At 30.2% G+C, this 13,379-nt stretch overlaps 1 protein-coding gene across 1 annotated transcript; it reads right to left on the minus strand.

Moving 5' to 3' along the window:
• Positions 1-1,939: 1,939 nt before the first annotated feature.
• Positions 1,940-7,877, minus strand: LOC110604249 (vacuolar-sorting receptor 6). The gene is made up of 13 exons (XM_021742397.2): positions 7,331-7,877; positions 5,582-6,274; positions 5,413-5,501; positions 5,197-5,266; positions 4,218-4,301; positions 3,987-4,063; positions 3,804-3,885; positions 3,371-3,453; positions 3,191-3,257; positions 2,935-3,063; positions 2,677-2,780; positions 2,436-2,553; positions 1,940-2,269 (listed from the first exon to the last, which is right to left on the minus strand). The coding sequence occupies exons 1-12, from the start codon at positions 7,623-7,625 to the stop codon at positions 2,437-2,439; spliced, it is 1,890 nt and encodes a 629-aa protein (XP_021598089.1). The 5' UTR covers positions 7,626-7,877; the 3' UTR covers positions 1,940-2,269; position 2,436.
• Positions 7,878-13,379: the final 5,502 nt, after the last annotated feature.

Below are 13,379 nucleotides of genomic sequence, written 5' to 3' on the forward strand. Positions count from 1 at the left end.
CGACAATAAGGGTAAGAAGGAGCTTTGGAGGAGAAAGAGTATCAAACCTCCATGATAGCTGCTAACAAGATTTGAAAGAGGATCACCATTGGGCGAGCATGGCCTCCTTATAGAGATTGTCAAAGGAGATCTCCAAGTATGACCTCTTCTCAACCACAACGCACACATTCATAATCAATGTTGTTTTGTAATTTTTTCTTTTGTCTTTTTTTTTTTTTTTTTTTTTCTATTTGTAATTGAGTCATTTACCTCTGTCTTGGAGGAAAGTTTGATACAATTATTGAACTAAAAGTGTATTTGTAATGTTATTGAAATTAAACTGAAATTGCAAAATTTTAATGAAGCATAATTCATTAACATTATTTCTGATTTTTTTAAACCGAACTATATAATTATGTCAAGTTTAATTTGATTATTTTTTAATTTTGATTTGATTTCGATTAAAATTTTTATGCAATCAATTTTTATATGAAATGTGGGTTCATCTGTAATAATAAAAAAGAGGTGAATCTATCTGTAATAATAAAAAAGATGGTGGCATGCCATAAAAAATGAAATAAAGTATTTTTTTAAATTAAATTATTAATCTAAATAAAATTTTTTGAAATTTAAAAATTTAATTAATTATGCTAAAATTTATTAATACGAAAAGTCAAAAAAATTTAAATTTTTATGTGCTATCAGGCCTTTCAAATAAATTAAGTTTTGACGGAAAATTCTTGTAATGAAGAAAAGAAAATATAGTGAAATGACATCACAAAGCAATTACGAAATTAAGATTAAAAAATATCGGAGTTTGAAGAATGATTTTCTGCCGTGTGCGTGTTAAGGAAAAAGACGAAGACAATGAAACAAAATAACTCTCTCTCTCTCTCTTTTTCTCTCTTAGCTTTCAAATCCTCATCTGTTGCTTGCATCATAGCTCGCTCTCAAATTTCCATCTTATTCTATACTAGTTTTTTTGCTAAGGAATTGTATCTTACTCTCAAATATGAAAACTTCATCAGTATTTTTCTTTTTGTGTTTTGATTAGGAAAAATATTTGTACTAAATATTTTTAGAAAAATTAATCAGTTAGTCTGTATAATTTAATAAAAAAAATTATTTATTTATTATATTTTAAAAAATACTCTAAATTATCATATTTTTCAAAATCATGAACTATTTAGTCCATTTCGTTTCTAATCTTTTTTTCCAAGATCTGTCCAAAATTTTTCATACAATAATTGGTTTCTGTTGGCAAATTTCATCCATAAGGACCTTATCCAACACAACTACAAGATAATTGGCAGTCTACAGAGTTTTCACCCTCTCAAGCGTAGAAGATAAGCAAAGGGCCCACTCGATTATTCAGCTTGAAATTTAAACTCATCAATCCTTTTCTTTGAGTAAATATTCTACAAACTCAATGGCTTGGTTATTTCCCATTTGGACTAAAAGACTGGCGAAAGTGATCGCTGAAAAGCACTGCCATTGTTTGTCAACAATTCTGTCCCAATGCAGGAACAAGCATGGAAGCTAAGGGAATTATTGGTGTGTATACATTCAATTTTAACTAAATTTTTTACCCATAAATTTTTTTAAAAAAGTTACTATTATCGATATAAAATAATTTATTTATTAATTTTTCAATTTTAAAATTTGTTAAAATATTTTTTAAATTTTAAAAAATTTATTGATTAGCTAATATAGCACTGCGTCTGTTAACCGATAAAATTCTAACTAATTAATAGATTTTTTAAACTGTAAAAGATATTTTAATATAATTTTTAAAATTAAGTGATAAATTAATGAATTTTTTAAAATTAAATATTAAAATTCTTTTTGATTTTTAATTGATTGAGTATGTAAATTAAAATAATATTATATTATTTAAAAAAAATAAAATTATAAATCACAAAATTAAATCGCGAATATATAATGAATATAAAACATTAAATAATAATAGAAAAAAACTACCTTTTAGATGGAAATATATAAAAGTGTTGAATAAAACAGGGAACACCATGTTTCTAAAATTTACTAACATCTACTAAAGCACTATTTCATCTTCTTTTGTTTATTCTTCCACCTTCGATTCATTTGTGTCCTTATTAATCCTTGAAGCTAAATTTACACCTCAACTATTCTATTTACAGCCAAAAAAAGAAAAGAAAAGAAAAGAAAATTTATCCGAAGTACTTCTAATTAATTTCTCCAAAGTCCTGGTAATGTAATGTCGATGAAGAAGTCGACGTGTCTGTGCCTCATGTAAGAGCTGCCATTGGATCTGAAAAAATTATAGCATAATAGATTCAATCGTCTAAAGAGAATATTCTGTGGAAACAATTGCTTTAGCTGATAGAATGTCACAACATGTGACGGCAAACGAGTCTGTTGTAAGAAAGCATTTGAAGAAAAGTTAGACCAGACATAGAAGGAAAAGGATTTGTTACCTTAGACAGATGTGGCCTGTCGCAGAGGTTGAGCTTCAGCTGTAGCTTCATTATTATGTTGGTTGTCAAGTGGCATGTACTGTGACATGATAGCCATGATCTCCGAGTCCATGTAAGACTGCAAAGGGAAAGAGATGTTTATCATTAATGAATCATCACCGATAGAGGCGCGGTAAGCTTTCACTCAGTGGTACTGAAGTCCTGTATAGACTATAAGATCTAGTGACTGTATTAGCCATACCCGAAGTCTATACTTGTAGAATATATAACCAGCAAAACCAGCTCCTCCAACAACTGCTACGACCACGAAGGTGAGGAACCATCCGAAATTCGATCCGTTTCTTTCTGTAGAATGGATGAATGAAGGGAAGTTAAAAGATCTACGTGGGTTCATTTGAAAGCTCCGTGATTATGGATAAAAAGTGGTCATCTTGAGGATGACAGTTATAAAATAACATGCAGTAGATGCACAGGGTTTATGATGAAAGAATGTTCTTACCAATGCAAGCATCTTGTTCCTTAATATAAAGGAGGTCTCCCTTGCACTTGCACTCGTACGAACCCCAAGTATTCTTGCAGGAGCAATCATCACACTGACAAGCAGTACTTTCTTTGCATTCATTGATATCTGGTAAGCAACAGCATTAAAAATAAATAAAGAATTATTAAGAATTTATAAAACTAAAAAAATTATATTAATAGAAAAGGATATGATGAAAATATTCTCAATAATACTACTGATAAAAGAAAATAACCTTCACACTTATCATGACCGTCCCCTCGAAAGCCTTCCGGGCATTGACAGCCTGATAAATGGGACTCCTATTTGGTATAGAAAGCAACAAATTGTTGATTACCATGAAAAAAAAAAAAAAAAGAATAAGGGGAGGGGGGAACTAAAAACTAAAAATAACTAATTCATAAAATCACTGAACTGAGCAGGCTGAAAAAGTTAACCCATTTTTCGTTTCGGACCAGCATCCTCCATTATCCATAGTACATCTTGCAGGTCCAAAAGCTGTCATCAAGTATAAAAAGAAATTCGGGTTATGCTTAATCATTCGGCTTCACTTCACTTGACCTATTTTAGACAGCACAGGAGAAACAGAAATAGTAGTCTTTCCTTGGAATTGTTCCCAAGAAAATTCTGATCTCACATCATGAATAGCCAAGGTCGTATGAGCTCATGTTAATTGTTCAAAATTATTAATGCTTATCAATACCAAAAGGGATTTTTTTTAGAATTTTTGCCTTCTAATAGCCAAGTTCATGCTATGTATAAAGGCTAGAACTAAAAGAGTATAGCCACATTTATCATTAAAATTATTGAAAAATAGATCTACTTCTCAAATTGGAGAAAATATTTACCTTGGCAAGATGCATAGCCATCTCCCTTGTACTGCACACCTTTCACGACTGGGCACTCGCATATTCTTCCCCTAAACGTGTCCTAACAAAGTTCACAATATTATCAATACTTAAATCTAACAAAGAAGCAAATAGAGCAATTTCCTTGATGCTCATTCAATGGAAAAACTTTTATTAGTATACCTTGCAAGCAGTTACATTAGATCTTTTATCCTGCCAACAGCCTCCATTTCTTTCAAGACACTCATTTGTCTCAAGATCTATGAATACCATTTTTTTTTAGAAAAAAAAGGAAAGGGAAATTGAGAAAGCTTACCAATAATAATAATAATAACGATAACAATTATAATAGCGATCTTTTTCTTGATTGTGAAGTAAACAGTCTCAGTTTGAAAATAAAATAAGCAGATCAACCTGAACTTAAGCAGATTGGAGGATCAGTGGTCTCCTTAAATCCAGAACATATCGCCTTCAGAACAGCAGTTCTCTCCAATTTTCCTGCAGGGAAAGAACATTTTAAAAAATAAAAACTGACCTCCTTATGCATTCATATTTGACATTTTGTGCTGACAGAACAGCAAGAATTATCAAAAAATATATAGAATCAGTTCATAAAACATAGATTGTGGTAGCAAAGCGAAAATCAAACATATATAATGATGCGGACGAGATGGACCATAATATTTAGCACGAACTGACCGGCCCAAACGCAACGACTGAGCGGCAAAAAGCAATTACTATTAAGATCTCAATTTGGAAAGCTCGTTCAGAAATCTACGTTTGTTACCTGCCTTTAGCTATGTACCGGCCTATTAGGAGGCCTACAAATGTTGTTTAGAACCTCAAAATGGTCTCTGAAGTTTTTTGTCACTATTTTCAGGTTTTTTGGATTTTTTTGTATACTTGTTTAAAACAGACGTCATATTTTGAGACAGCTTATTTTTCTATTCAAAATTATATTTCCTTTAAACCTATGTACAGTCTACTTTAGAATAGATAGCTGAAAGAGATTGGGGATAATAAATAACAATGAACCAAAACTTTTTTATATGTATGTAAGCCCCTCCAGATAAACTCTTTTGACAAGTAAACAAACATAGAAATGTATAGAAGAAAATATACTTGCGAACTCTGCCATCTTATGGTCAAGTCGAGACTACTAGAAGTAGGATTTTGTAACACGAAAATGATTAGTAAGACCTATGAAATAGCACTAACATATTAGATTCAGAATCAAATGCAATCACTGCACAAACAGAAGATTATACAGAACAAAATATGTCCAATAAAATTTAGTGTGCTGAAACACATTCATCAAGTATACATGGATTGATATGCAATCACATAATAAATGTAATTCATTCACATGGAAACATGAACTTCGTATACGAACCTCGGTACTGAACATTGTTTATAACTAATGTTGGCAAGATGGTAACATCACCACGAGACCCTTTCCCAACCTAAAGTCCATAAAGCAGAACAAAAACAGCAGAGCACATTAGGTACAACAGTTAGTTTAGTTTTGGAAACTTTACAAGCATTATGCTCTCTTAGTGGGTGCTTGAGAGTTTCACAGAAAGAATGTAAAAAACACAAGAACTATGACCTGGAGGTCTTGCTCGGTTTTCAGCACTTCATTCTCTACATCAGCTTCAGGATCGCCCATGCACTTCTTTATCTTATCAACAGGCAGATCTGTATTGATAAAATTATAAGCAAGAGAGGCTGATACAAGAAAGATTATACACAAAATAGTACTGCAAAAGAGAATTCACCAAGTGATTTCAGAACTTCCTCAGCACATTCTTTGCTATATCTCTTCTTTTTCATAGAACACCTGATATGGAAATCTGTCACATAATCCCACCAAACCCAAGATCGCCCGCTCTCATTGGCAACTCTATGGACACAAAGCTGCCTCAAGTTCTCATACACAACATCTTTCCCCTGATATCCCTCCCCAAAATCCTGTTCTGGATCAGGTGCACAGTATCTCCCATGGTTTATACACTGAGATTTGCACTGACTACTAAGAATAAAAGCTTGTGGGCAATACCATGTAATATAGTGTGGCGTAAACAATGTGTAACCTCCTTTCTCAAGGATCTGAGCATGACCTTTGAAACTCTTCACAAAATCCATCTGTTCATCGCATCGAGTGCCACATTCATCATTGCTGTTTGTCCAAAGCTCGTACTCAACTCTCTGGTCAGGATGGGGAACCGACTCTCGCCAATCCAATTTGATCACAACATCTTCTCCATTCTTCAAGGCTTGCTTCAAGCTCTCACCAAATGATCTCTCTATCAATGCTGATGGGATTTGAATCTTCTCTACGTACCCCTCTGCATTACCATTTGCCTCAGGAGAGTCCATAGTTATTAGTGGCTCATCCATACTATCAACCACTAACACTGCTGCAGCTCCAGCTTGTTGAGCATTCCAAACTTTCAAAGCAAAGTAGCATTCTACATTTCCAATAAGCAAAAAGTTGAAAGTTCAAATTTTGGAACATAATCAAAGGAATCTATAATTTTTTATGAATCTAATCAGCTGACTTGATCAGAGAGGTCTACTTATTGAACAGTATGATTTCAAGTACTATCTTTCTCACATCTTTTTGAACACCAACAAAGCATAAGATGTCAAGAAAGGAAAAAAAAAAGGAAATTTTAAGAAGCTTCTTGAATATCACCTAGTTGCCACCTCATCATTCTCTAAATGGAAGCATAGAAAAGGCAAGAAAAGAGAACTAATTTAAAGAAGTGGATTTTTTTTTTTTTTTTTTTTTTTTTTGTTCCTTGGGTTCAAGATACATTAGGTCTGTCATCTATATGAATATAGAGAGACTCCACAGCACATGTGTTGAGACAAAAACTTAACATTAACTCTGTATGGGGCCACTGAATACAGATATATCACTTACTCTAGGCTTTGCAAGGCTCTAACTCTGAAGCAAAGTACTATATAATGAGAGTTTCTTATTACTGGGCCAAATTTTGGGTTTTTTTCCCTTTACTGGTTGACTGCCAACTCACTGTTCTAATATCATTAATTCAAATCTTATTGAGTTTGAACTTCTTTCTTCTTCTTCTTCTTTTCTTCTTATTCTTCTTTTAACATTGAGATGCAAAGTAAGTTTTTGATCCCATGAAACATCAAATACTCAATAGCTGTTTTAGAAGGACCAATAGGGATTATTGACAGATATTTTTGCAAGAAAGTTAATCCAACAATTCAACAAGAATAAAAAAACAATCCGGCCTAATCGAAAAGTCAACGGAACACAATTGCAAGGTTAAAGCCAACAGTAACGAGAAACAAAGAGAGCAGAGACAGAGCTTCAATTTAAAAGTCAGTAACAACTATACACAGAGATGCATTGAAGGACAATAATTAACGTTCCGTATCAAATTGTTAACATATTAAGTAATTTCTATAAATTTAACATTATAAACCATAAAAATTCAGAAGTTCAATACCAAAGTCAAGTGATTGCATAACAGAATAGAAGCAAGAATTACCTCCACGATCGAGAAGGAGAATTGTGGGACGAGAAGTCTTAGACCTGAAAGGCTTATCACCATCGAAAGGCTGACACCCTAAAGCTTCTTTTTCATTATACATGGCGGAACCCACCAAGAACCCACCATAATCTGGTAAACCAAAGTTTCCTATTGCACTGTCATGTTTTGCTCTTAAACTCAACGGAGACAACACACTTATGCTACTCTTCTCCACCACAAAACGACCAAACACACAGCTCCCGAGAAGTGCTGATATCAGAGACGAAAACACAAGTTCTCTGAAACGAGCCATGCAAATGATCGTCCTTAACCAAGAATCATACAAGGGTTTGGTTTTGGTTTGGTTTATTATTGCTCTGCTTGTTTTCTGAGAAACAAGCAGGGAGAAAACGGAAATGGGGACGTTTGTGGAAAGGAGACTTTGCAGAAGTCTACAGATGGAAAGAGAGATATTAGAAGTTGTAGTTTAGCTTAAAAGAAAAAAAGAGAAAGAAATAGAAATATAGCTTGAGAGAGAATCGGTTGATGAGTTTACTTTGAGTTTGGTCTTTGTTTGTATAGAAAATAAATAAATTAACTCTGACGTAAAGGAAACGACATGGGAAGAAGAGGAGTAAGGTGGTGGACGGAGTCAGCGGAACTACCACCCCTTCGTTGGTTTATTAACAACTACTTGGAAATGAGAGAGATGTCACTTGGATAGTGATATAAGATTTTCCCAATTAGTTCTTTCATAATAATAATAATAATTAAAAAAAATTAAAATTTCCTAGCCAACTCTTTCGTCTTCTCAATCTCATCTCCCTCAAATTTATTTAAATTATATATTTATATAATTTTATCTAATGTAAAAAATGTATAATTACCCTTGTATTCCTAGAGTTTGCATATTTATCAGTTTGCCCATATATTTTGATCTTTACATTAAAAAGTCACTTTTAATTTCATCTTTAAAAAATCCTCCCACCTAAATTTGAATAGTTGAACTGTTAATTTATTATGGAAGTATTAATTTACTCTTATTATATCATCTCCCTTAATTCTTCTTCTTCTTCTCTCCCTCTCCTCATTCATATCTCATTTTCTTCTACTTAATTAAATCTCAAACTATAATTTTAAGCTGTTTGTTTACTCATAGGTTATACAAATATTAAAATTTTTATATTATTATTATATAAAATTATATGATATTATTTTATAAAATAATATTTTTTTTATATAAATTTACTCTACTAATAAAAGGAACAAAATATTTTCTTAAAACGTATTTCATATCCAAGTTTTGAACTTGAAACCGATGAGCAATAAGAGGTATATTCAAAATAATTTTTCACAAAATAAAATATTCATTTTTGTCAATTACCTTATTTTATATATTGATTAGATATACAGTCTATCCCCTTCAAACAAAAAAAAATTGTGCACAAGAATTAGAAATCCAATCAATATAAATAATTTCTAATTCTACTTTAAGAATTTTAAAGACTTGAAATATTAATGGTGCACAAAACCATGCATCATCAAATACAATTGCACTAAAAAGAAATTAAAAATTTTATTACTTGTTATTATATATTATTAATATGTAATAAGAAATTCAATTCAACGAACTATATTCTTAGGAAAATAAAATTTATTAAACTCCAACAATGGTGGATGGCAATGGCAGGAATAGTAGTGATGGAGGAGGAGAATTATCTATTTTATCATAATACCCTTCAAGTATGTCACTTTCTAGAGTCGTAAAACTTAGTATCAATCATGTTAGGCCAATACTGCTTTATAATAGGACGAATAGTTTCACAACAATCATAACTTAAATATGTTTTACTATTAAGGAAGAATATAATAATCTCTCCATAACATTCTTGAATTTGAATTAAAGAATCCCAACTTCTAGATAGAAAATGCATTTGAGTTCTTGATATTTTGAGCCGAAATGCATTTGAGTTGATTCATGATGATAAGCAAAATGTTATTTTATGTAGAACCCTAGCCACGAGCAGTTTGGAGGATCAAAGTCCCAGGCTAGATGTTGAAATCAAAGAAACAACTTATTCTTTAGGTTCTGCATAGCCTTTGAACTAGACAACATTGCCCAAAGATTTGCCAAATCTAACTCACAACTGCAGCCATCTATTATGAAATCGCCTGAATTTGAATTAAAGTTGCTACCCAATCACCTCAAATATTCATACATACAGGCTAGCCACATACTTCACTTAAAAGATGAGAAACTAATCATATTACTTCATGAGTATAAGGAAGCAATAGGATGGGCTATAGCCAATATAAAAGGCATGCTACACTTCTTACTTAATCATGTTAGGATCCATTTCCCTCCACCAGTTATTTGAGTCTTGCCTTATGCCTTACTCATGCCAACTTGACTAGGGGAGTATTGTTTTAACCCTTTTTGTATAACTTTTTATTTTTATACACATTGAAGGCAATGTATTGGTCAAGTGTGGGGGAAAAAAATTATATATGCTTCATTTTCTTATTTTAATTTGCAATTTTTTTTTTAATTTCATGCATTTCCTTTTACTTTCTTTTTATGAATTTTGATAGGAATTTTGGCTAATTGCAATTTGATTATTCCACTCACTTTTGATTCTTTAAAATTTGGATTGAATCATAAATAGTATGTTAGTATTTATGTGAGTAATTGTCTCGATTTTCACATTGCTAATAGACTTTGATAATTGTCTTAAAGTATAAATAGTTGAACTTGAATAAGATGTGTATACTTGCATGATTAAGGCACTAATGGAGTATAATTAGGATTTGCTAAAGTCATGAATTTTTATTTTTTCTGGAACTTTTGTCAAAAAATAAGGAGTTCAAGGAAAAAAAAAAAGAAAAGAAAAAGAAAAAAAAAGAGCACAAAATAAATCTACTCCATTGGTTAAGTGACATAAGTAGTACTAGTAGCCACTTGAAACTGTGACCAGTTGAATAACCGAGAGTGAGTATTACAAATATGTACCTTCGTGTCAAAAAAGTGATGACATTCCAAGCAAGAGATGAATAAGTGCTCATAAAAAATAAATAAAAAAGTCTTGGATACTTTGTTTTTAGATTTAAATACCATCTTTAAACAACAATAAAATTGGCTAAGGTAAGGTCTAGTGACTATTTCATGAATGCTACTTGACTATTTGTATGGTTGAGCGTGAATAGCTTGAACTCTCCTATTTATGTCAAAGATTTTGTTGGGATTATTGTTTGCAATGTGACTCTTGGAATTATTAGTTATATACATATTGGTATACTGTTATGCTTCAATTCAAAAATCTAGATGAAAGAGTGGAGTGGATAATCTAAATTATTTGAATACTTTAGGGCAAGCACGGTTCAAGGGTAGGAGAATTTGATAAAGCACAAATTTAGTATATATTCTTCTTCTCTATTACCAATCTAAGTGCTTTTCTATTAGTTTTGTGCCTTTTTGTCATGTTTTTACAAAAAAAACAAAAGATAGAAAAGATGAGCCAAAATCAATGAGGGAGTTAATTATGTGCAGCAGCTGAACAGACTTGACCAAAGATTTGCTCAAGTTACTAGGCAAACCTCTGAACAGCAGCAGGAGTGCACCTAACACGGAAAAAAAAAATATAAAATCAGATCTTCTCATTAAAGAATGTGTGATCTCAAGCATTTTAGTATAGATTTCACGGCATGATCTCTCCTAAAGATCAGGGAATCTCCACTTCTCTTAGGAAACAAATTAAGATTGGCAGCTTTGAACTCTTTTCTATTGGTGTCTTTAATGATGATATGAGTGATTAAATATGCAAGTGAAAGTTATTTATATTTGTGCTTAAGTTGCTGTTTCTAGTTGCTCCATGAAAGTGGCAGCTTTTCTATTAGTATTATTGCAACAAACTCCTCTTGCAAAGTAATATTTATTCATTAAACTGCACTTTAATGTCATTTTCCTCAGTCATTTCCTATTTGTAATATTTGCCAATAACAAACTTCTATTACTTCCTTATAAGAATAGTAGACAACAAACAATTTATTAGAAAGGGTATTGATAATAGTGTGTCCATAGCTTAATTTACATAAACTCATATCCCAAATTGATTAGATGATGCCTCTCGTGGCTTAGAAGTGGTGAGAGCAAAAGCAACCCCATGCATGTCAAGGATTGTAAAAACATATTTCTGCCAGTGTTTGAAATTGTCTCCTTTAAAAATTTTGATATTAGAAATGTCTGGAAAAGGTTTTGCAAACGAGACAGTAGGCAAAAGTAATCTAACATTTTTTATAAATTTATAATTTTAACTATGAACTCAAATTAATTTAGCTTATTAAATATAAAAGACCAAAACTTTACATTTACTTATAATTATAGCTAAAACATTTAATTTTGAATGATAAAACTTTAACATTTAAATTTATTGCAATTATAGCCAATTTTTAAGGTAATTTGTTCAATTGGATATAAAAGTTATATTTAATCAGATTATAGCTAAAATTTTTAATATCGTATCCAAATCTTTTTTCTTGCAATTAAGTTAATTCTTAAAATAATTTTAATTAATTTTAAATTAGTTCATGTGCCATGTGTTATTTATTTATTCTTTCTAAATATTCAATAAATCTATGTAAACAATCCTTTTAACTCTAGTTAACCATTTATCTTAAAAGCATTTAACTTTTATTATTTTAATTCTTAATTTAAATCTGAAATCCTCATTTTAAATGAATTCTAAATCTAGTTAGTTTTAAATTAGAGATTTTAGAGTTTAAATTATGGATTAAGACAATTGGATTAAGTGTTTTTATAGTATATAGTTAATTAATGTTAAAGTATTGTTTATATCGATTTAACTAATATTTAAAAATATAAATAGATAATAAATGACATGACATGTATACTAATTTAAATTTATTAAAATTATTTTAAAGATTAGCAATAGTTGTAAAAAAAAAAGTTTGTATATAATTCTAAAAGTCTTGGCTATAATCGTGATTAAACGTAAATTTTTTGCCCTTTTATGTCCAATGGATAAATCATCATAGAGATTGACTATAATTGTAATAAGGCTCAAAAAGATCTCAACTTTACGAGTTTTCATATTTATAACATAAATTTTTAATTTTGAATTAAAAAACTTTAACTTTTAAATTTATTGTAAGTATAATAACTTTTTAAATTAATTTTAATCATATTTAAATTAGCTCATATGGCACACATGTGTCATTATTTTTACCATATAATAAACTTGATTAACTTAAATTAAATTTTCTAAGATTTTAAACCCCTAATTACTTAAAATCCTCACTTAATTATTGAAATATGAGAGAATTAAGTTTTTCAATTATATAATTTAAGAATTTCATATAATTAAGAGTTTAGATCTTAATTAAGATTTAATTTCAATTAATCAAGTTACTTATGTGATAAAAATAATGACATATAGCATATGTGTATGTTAATTTAAATTTGATTAAAATTAATTTAAAAAATTATTATAATTATAATAAGTTCAAAAGTTGGGCATTTTTTATTCAAAATTAAAAGTTTAGACTATAAATATGAAAAACTACAAAATTATTTTTTTGAGCCAATAAGCCTCGTAATAAATTTAAAATTTTAGATTTTATATTTCATAATTAAGAGTTTTAGCTATAATTATGACTAAACGAAAAATTTTGGCCTTTTAATTTGTCACTTGTTATCCAATTGATTTTTTTTTTTATTTTTTAATTAATTGTATTTTGAGAAAATTGAATAAAATAATTCATCCCAAATTTTTTTTGCAAAATCACATTTATATTTGAACTTTTAAATCATGAAAAATTAACCACAACTTTAATATTAGTCACAATGAAAACATGGTTAAACCTTAGTTAAAACCTCCTAAATATTTAAATTGAAATCCCTAAATGAATTGAAATTCATAATCATCAAAAATTGATTTTCTTCATTTTTTCAACAATTAAACATCAAATTCCACTTATAATTAAAACTCATAATCTCCCTTGACTTACCTAAAGATTCATGATTGGGTCTAGATAGCCTCTATCATTTTCA

Source organism: Manihot esculenta, chromosome 16, assembly GCF_001659605.2.
Source record: "Manihot esculenta cultivar AM560-2 chromosome 16, M.esculenta_v8, whole genome shotgun sequence".
Taxonomy (NCBI): Eukaryota; Viridiplantae; Streptophyta; class Magnoliopsida; order Malpighiales; family Euphorbiaceae; genus Manihot; species Manihot esculenta.

Coding starts and splice junctions, on each gene's coding strand:
- LOC110604249 (XM_021742397.2), bottom strand. CDS start 7,625: ATGGCTCGTTTCAGAGAACTTGTGTTTTCGTCTCTGATATCAGCACTT. Junction 3,258..3,370: donor TAACTTTTTCAGCCTGCTCA/GTTCAGTGATTT, acceptor TATACCAAATAG/GAGTCCCATTTATCAGGCTG. Junction 3,064..3,190: donor CGGTCATGATAAGTGTGAAG/GTTATTTTCTTT, acceptor GTTGCTTACCAG/ATATCAATGAATGCAAAGAA.